This window comes from Wyeomyia smithii, chromosome 1 (assembly GCF_029784165.1).
Source record: "Wyeomyia smithii strain HCP4-BCI-WySm-NY-G18 chromosome 1, ASM2978416v1, whole genome shotgun sequence".
Taxonomy (NCBI): Eukaryota; Metazoa; Arthropoda; class Insecta; order Diptera; family Culicidae; genus Wyeomyia; species Wyeomyia smithii.
The window spans coordinates 127,109,877-127,117,286 of NC_073694.1; the positions used below are offsets into that span (position 1 = coordinate 127,109,877).

At 36.1% G+C, this 7,410-nt stretch overlaps 1 protein-coding gene across 2 annotated transcripts in view; it reads left to right on the top strand.

The window, feature by feature from the left end:
• The window catches only part of LOC129718100 (uncharacterized protein DDB_G0272420-like), a 46,444-nt gene extending 41,432 nt beyond the window's left edge, over positions 1-5,012 (top strand). For both annotated transcript variants that reach the window (XM_055668522.1, XM_055668521.1), the window contains exon 5: positions 4,788-5,012. In XM_055668522.1, coding sequence (XP_055524497.1) covers positions 4,788-4,997 — 210 coding nt within the window. In that variant the 3' untranslated portion in view covers positions 4,998-5,012. The remainder of the gene's footprint in view (positions 1-4,787) is intronic.
• Positions 5,013-7,410: the final 2,398 nt, after the last annotated feature.

Sequence of the window (7,410 nt, forward strand, 5' to 3'; positions counted from 1 at the left end):
CATTAATTTCCCAGAAATTTTATACCGCACAAAAAAGTGCAACATAGATGAACACAAGGGTGCCAGGCAAAATGGTCATCTCGAATTCCTTCCAAAAAAAAAATTTGCCTTTTAAAAAAAATAATTGAAAATAATTTTTTTTTCAAAAAATATTTTTTTCAAAAAATTATAAATAATTTTTCTTGATTTCTATATGATCGGACTGGTTTCATTGTTTTGGTAATCTTTCGTAGGTTTTATTAAAAAAATCAAGTTTTTAAAAAATGAGCCCTTTTGAATAATAAATTTTTAATTTTTCTTCTAACTTTTGAACGAATAATTTTTTGAGTGTAATTTTTTTGGTGAGACCGAATTGTTATCTACAGCTTTGTCGAAGATGTTTCAACAATCAAACGAACCGAAGTGCTTTTTTTATTTTATACTCATTTTTCACAATATTATGAACCACCCTATGCCGAATAAATGAACCACCCTAATGAAACATAATGTATTCGATGCTAGTTATAGTGTATATCATTATACAAGCTATTTCGAAAGACTAGTGATCAATTTCAAAAGATAAATTCTAAACATTTTAAACTCCGCCTTCCACAATTAAAAAAACGACTAAGTCCCAGAGAGTAAATTTTCGCAAAAAAAAATGTTTTACAGATGACACCAATTCTCGACGTTTCATGCGTTTTTAAGTCATTTGGCATCAAAAAAGAATTTCGAAAACCGAAATTTCACGTATCCCCCCCTTGGGTGATTTTTCGGTTTTCAAAAAAGCCAAACTTCAATCGCTTTGCGCCACTCCATTTTAAGTCCGATTGAGCTGAAATTTTGCACAGGGTGTTTTTTCGAGCAGGTGAACATTTTGTATAGGGTTTTTTTTTGAAATTTTCTGGTCACTTTTTTTCCATACGATGATTGGCGCCCTAATGAACACAACTCTGAAATCCCAATTCTATCGGGTATAAAGCCGACCAGTAGAGGTCCCGTATTAGCAGTGGTGGGCACCGCCAACCGAAAATTTAGCGACGCTAATCACTAAGCCGCTAACCGGAAAATTTAGCTCGATAATCGCTAAACGCTAACCGCTAAACCCACATTAGCGGAACTTTCGCTAATCGCTAACTATTTAATATGTAAATGGTCATATCGCTATATTTATTGCTCGTGTTGTCTAAAATTTGGACCACTTTGATCTTTTTTGGTAAAACAAACGAAAATAATTAATTCTTAGAGCTATTTACAATAAGAGGTTCACGAAACGGTATTCATACTTGATTTTGTAAAAACAAGAACAACAAAAGTTATTTAGCTTGAATTAAACATAGATACTTTTAGGAATGTTTTTATAAAAATTCAAATATTATCTGAATCGAAAAAGTAGAACCAAAGTTATCATAATTTCAAGCGCATTGCAATTTACAAAAGTTCTTGGTGCGCTGAAAATTCAATCTAGACTTTGAGCTTGTTCTTCAAAATGCTCCTGTGGCTTGTACGATAACTGGAACTCCGTTCTAGGGTAAAAAGACTGACAAAAGTAACTTTCGCAGTGAAGTATGTTCATCTTTCGAAGCAATTTACGTACGCCATCAGCAACTCACAGTTTTTCTAAATATTTCTATTGTCGCTTCTCTACAAAATTTAGCGAATTAGCGATTAGCGTTTCGAAGGCCAAAATTTTAGCGACGCTAACAGTTTCGCTAACCAGCTCAAAAATTAGCGAAATCGCTAAACAGCTAACTGAATTTTAGCGTCGCTAATTAGCGATTAGCGAATTAGCAGAATGGTGCCCACCACTGCGTATTAGTCTTTTATTCTAAAAAAAAAATTTATTTAAACGCTAAAAAACGGGTCTCAATTGAAAAAAATTTACCATTACTTTTCAATTTTCCCTGATATTCCCTGATATTTTCGGATCGAAAAATGATTTTCCAGATTTTCGCCATCTTGTGCATGTTTACTTTCACTTTACTTCAAGTGTTCCTAGAAAATACGATTAGAAAAATCAAGTATGCCATATTTTAATCAGTCTTGTAATAACTGAACACAGAACTAATGCAATTCAAAGCAATCTTCGTACGCACGAAATGAGGACCGTTGACGTCTAGGGTTATGTAATCCACAAAACCAACGATTACAACCACTACAGGGAACATGAGCGAACTGGTTGTTCGCAGACCACTGAACGAACCTTTGTTAGACCAACGATGAACCTTTGTTAACGTCGGTTAACGATAACCTCAAGCACCGCACCCACAATATTGGGCCGATTGCGAACCTGGCGGTTTCCCGGTCTCTGGCAATACAACAGACTGTATCGCTTCCTTCTCTCTGAGAAGAGGTAGTCATCCATGTACCTCTGCGTGATTACCCGGAACAGCCCAAAACCTCTGCACGACTGCCGTCACCAAGGTTGCATAAACAATTTTTGATGCTTTTTCGCCGCGTGCCGATAGCTCACTCCACAAGTACAATTTTGAGAAATGATGTATGACAAACTTGTAGTCCTTAAGTAGTACTACGAATTTGTCGAATAATTCAATGCTCAGTACTACAAGTTTGTCGAATAATGCAATGTTCTAACTCTTATAGCTGAAGTGTGAGAGCCCAGATTCAGTACAATATTTAGCCAATAATAATATTCTGATATTCACCGCGAATATTGGCTGAATATCCCACTGAATATGGGCTCTCACACTTTAGGTATAACAGTTAAAGCACTACTTTCTTTGACAAACTTATAGTATCACTTGAGTACTGCAAGTTTGTCGAACATGATGTTCCAAAATTGTACTTATGGAACGAATTATCGGTACGCGGCTAACTGATGGAATTGACTCCCAAAAATGAAATATACAACCTCGGCCGTCACTTACGTTTTGAATAAATAGATTATCTCAATATTCACGTTTTGGTTGTTTTGCAGGTTGGCCGACCATTCCTGGTCTGTGCCTGAGTTATTGGAACGTCAAAACGTGAGATAACTCAACCACTGAAGGCCAAAGACTTTAATAGCGGTCATTTTCTAATAATGCAACAAAGGAATTTAGTCCCCCTCTAAAAAAAGGAATTTAGTGATGCAGGTAGGATAATTTGGGGTAACTTGGATCCCTGGGCTGAAATGGACAGGTGCTTTATCTTGGAAAATATTACTTTTTTGGGTCCCATGTACTACTTCATCCTTTCCTTGAACTACTAAACCCTACCTAACATAAAAATTTCATGGTTTGCTGTGATAAGTGCACCGCAGTGCCAATGAAAACAAAGAAAACATCAGAAGTTGATGTTGCTGTAAGTTTTACGCTCGTGTATTAAAAGTTTTATGAGAACTTCTTCAATGTTTTCAGTTTAATCAGCTTTGCAGCCGTATTTGTCTAGTAAAAGGCTACATTTTGATAAAAGATTACGATATCATAGTGGAAAAAATAGTGAAAGAAATTGCGTTTTTGTAAGGCGCTGGTCCTTTTTTGTTTGGTCCTTAGGGTGATCCTTTTTGAATTAGGGTTGCCAAAAATCGACAATCATTTTTCAAAAATTTGTAACTTTTGAGCCGTTTGATAGGTCTTTCAATGCAAAATAAAAAATCGTTCGTCAAAGTAGGCACAGGAAAAAAGGCTTCTGCCTAATGACCGTATGAACGTATGGCAAATGTAATGTGGAGCCGGCACTCTATATTTTATAGTTTATTTCTAGTTTCCCCATATTGAATAACTATCATGTTTTATGTTCCTGATTGCAACATCATTCATACGCTGTGTTTCCTGCAATTTAGTCAACCTAAAGAAGACGTTCCCTTCCACAAAAGGCCAACGAAGAGCTAGTGCGTCATGATCCTACACTATATACGACGACTGGTTTAAGACCAGCATCGTACCTCAAGAACAACTTGAAGTTCAATTTCAATAAATCAAATAAACTTAACTCGGCTCTGATATTACAGCATATTTTTGACGTAGAGTTACGACTTATGGCAACACATAAGTACCCCTTTATGGATAAAAAAAGAGAAACCGAAAACATCGAGAGCGTCACGAAAACTATCCACTTTTGAATGCCTAGGTTATCACTCAATTAATTAAAAAGAGAGTTGAAATTATATTTGGCTGAGCTGATTTTGCTAAATTAAACTGCACCATTAAATTGATTGACCCCAACCGAGTGTATTCCCAAATTTATTGCAAAAAATACATTGACATAAGACAGGCTCTTGTAATTCTACTTTAACCTTGCGGTCGTGTCTTGTAAACAACCTTTTCAACTATTTATAGTATATATAGAAAAATTCTGCAGCTTTCATTTGAGTTTTTCGTTCACACATTTATTTGATGCAGCACAAAATTTCAATTTGTGACAAAGGAGAAAAAAATCTGGAGTACCATTTTATAGAGAAGTAAACCAGATATGAGAACACACAACACATCGTTGAATCGGCTGTTTTTTCCCTGTATGGACTTCCTCACTGCGACCAGAATCGTTGATCTATTGTGAGATATGCCCGGGTGTCTGCTGTATCCTGCACTTTTATTATTAGCAATACCGCTAATGAGAAGTGACATGCTCATCATTATTTTTTATCAGTGCTTGTGTGTAATGAGATGTTACCCTTTCCTTTTACACACTTACTGTTCTACTATACCGAGCTTCGTTCCTCCTGCCAAATATCATCAATTACAAATCCCTGGAGAAGTTTCGTCGTGCGTCCTTCCGGCCAGTTTTATCGATAAGGATTTATTTTTGTTAAGAGGATGTCGGCTGGTTAAATCCATTATATAATTCGACCCTTCATTTTCTTGCAGAAATGCTACAATTCGGCCTACCTCAACGGAGTTTGTGAAATCGATGAAAATTGCGCCATCAACCCAGACACCCGGTGTATAGACAACCGATGCCGCTGTGACGATCACATGATGGAAATCGATGGTCAATGCTCAGCGGCCACTCGTTACCTGCTATACTCATTCCAAATATTTATTATAATAACAATAGATTACATCCTATGGTTTTAACAACTTGAGTTTTGTTTTTTTTCTGTTTACTGTTTTTTTTTTTTCAACATACATACATAGAACATTTTGTCTTATCCCCAATACTAAATATGAACAAAAAAAAAGTTAAAGGGTATGTGCTTAAGTGTACAAACGTAGGTTTGACGTGGGACTATGGTTGGTATAAAAATATAATTCTGCCATACCCATATTATACAACACACATCATACGCATACCATACAAATACACGCACCATACACACCTATTCGAACAACATACAAATACCATACACACCAAACTATTAAAATAACAAACAAAAAGCACTTACACCTATTATACACCATACTATACAGATACCAATACACACATAAACCACATATAAACTATAAAAACATACACACACGCTAAACACATACGAGCTATACAGGTACACTCGCGCTACATACACACACACGCTCTACGAACACACCTACATACACACACGCACATAAAGATACACACACAAATACAAACAAACACACACAATCATACATACACACAAACATGCATACACAAACCTACACACACTCGCACACACACAAATACAAACATACAAATACACACAAATACACACTCACACATACATACACACACACAAACATACACACAAATACACACACCCAAATACACACTCACACATACATACACTCACAAACATACACACACACCCATACACATACTTAAACACACTCACACACATACATACACACAGTCACCCACATACATACACACAGACATACACACACATACATACACACAGTCACTCACATACATACACACACAGACATACACACACATACATACGCACATACATACACACACACAACTAATTAGCAGAAAACCAGAACCGAGTGTTTTTTTTTTGTTCTATTTGGGGTCCCAAACAATACTAAATTTATCGCAAGTCGATTGGTTTTATTCCCGCTTGGCGCATTGCATTTGAAATTCATATGCAGATTTGTATGGAAAAAAAAACTATTTTGCATTTTTCATTCTAAAGAGCTCAAAACTTCTTAAACCATAGGTTTCATGACTTTGAATTATAGGTTTTTGATACCTAATAACTTGGCCGAAGACACTAAAGAGCTAGGGTGTCCAAAAAAATGCTATAGCTGTTCAAAGTTGAGATGTCGAAATTAATGTTGAAAATCATTTTTTCTGCCAACACTACCAGTGTACCGGCGTCAGTCAGATTTCCATCAGAAATAATCTCTGAAACACGTTGTAGATCCTACCTACACCTAGAATATCGATCTAAATTTATTTGCTTGATCCAGGTGAGTGTATAAACTCGTTACGACAGGTTACTTCTGATTGGAATCCTACTGACGCCGGCACATTGGTAGTGTTAGCAGAAAAAAAAAAGATTTTCAGTATTTAATTCGACATACTCAACTTTGACCAGCTATACTCTTGTTAGGGACATCCTAACTCTTCAGTGTCTTCTGCAAAGTTGTTTAGCATCTACAAAACTTTACTTTAACGTAATGCAGTGCCTTATTAGAGCATTATTAAGCTCTCTAGAAAGGCAAATGCAAAAGAGTAGGTTTTCCCATACAAATTTTCATACAAATTTGATTTGCGTTTTGCAGAATATTTCCCTCTCTTCGGTTGAAACTGTGCACTAGGGTGGGATAAAAATTAAATGGTAGCTCCCATGCACTTTTCGTGTTCATTATGGGTCCCATAACAACTGTGTAACTTTTCAGACCGATCGGTGAAATGCCCGATTTGCGCCCGATTTTTAAAGTTTCCATACGATTTTGTATGTGAAAATTCACTTTTTCAATTCTTATTCTCTAGAGTCGTCAATCTGGCTCTTAAAAAAATATCAATACATGATTTTTGTAGGAAATTTCCTGGGAAAAACTCTTCTGAAGACCGTAAGGCGCTACGATGCTTGTAGAAACAGCTATTCACCCCAAACTGATTGAATGTCTGACGGACGGCTTACCATTGAAATTTTCCAGCAACACTGCTACAGTATGCTGCTATTGCAAACTTGCTTAAGTATGAGAAATAATTTCGCATGGAATTCATTTTCAAAGTGTGATATTTGCTTATAGTATCTTCGGGGAAGTATCCAAGATAAATTTAAGCGATATCATTTCTCATCACATGGTTGAATTTGCAACAGCAGCATGCTGCAGCAGTATTGCTAGTAAAATTCAATGGTGAGCCGTTCGTCAGATATTCAATCAGTCTAGGGTGAATATTTTTTTTCACAAGCAAGGTAGCGCCTTGCGGTCCCAGACGAGTTTTTCCAGGAAAATTTCCTATAAATATCATAAATATCATTTCCTATAAATATCATCAATATATTTTTAGGAGCCAACTGGGCATCTCTAAAGAAAAAGTTTTGAAAAAGTGGTTTTTCCCATATAAAATCGTATG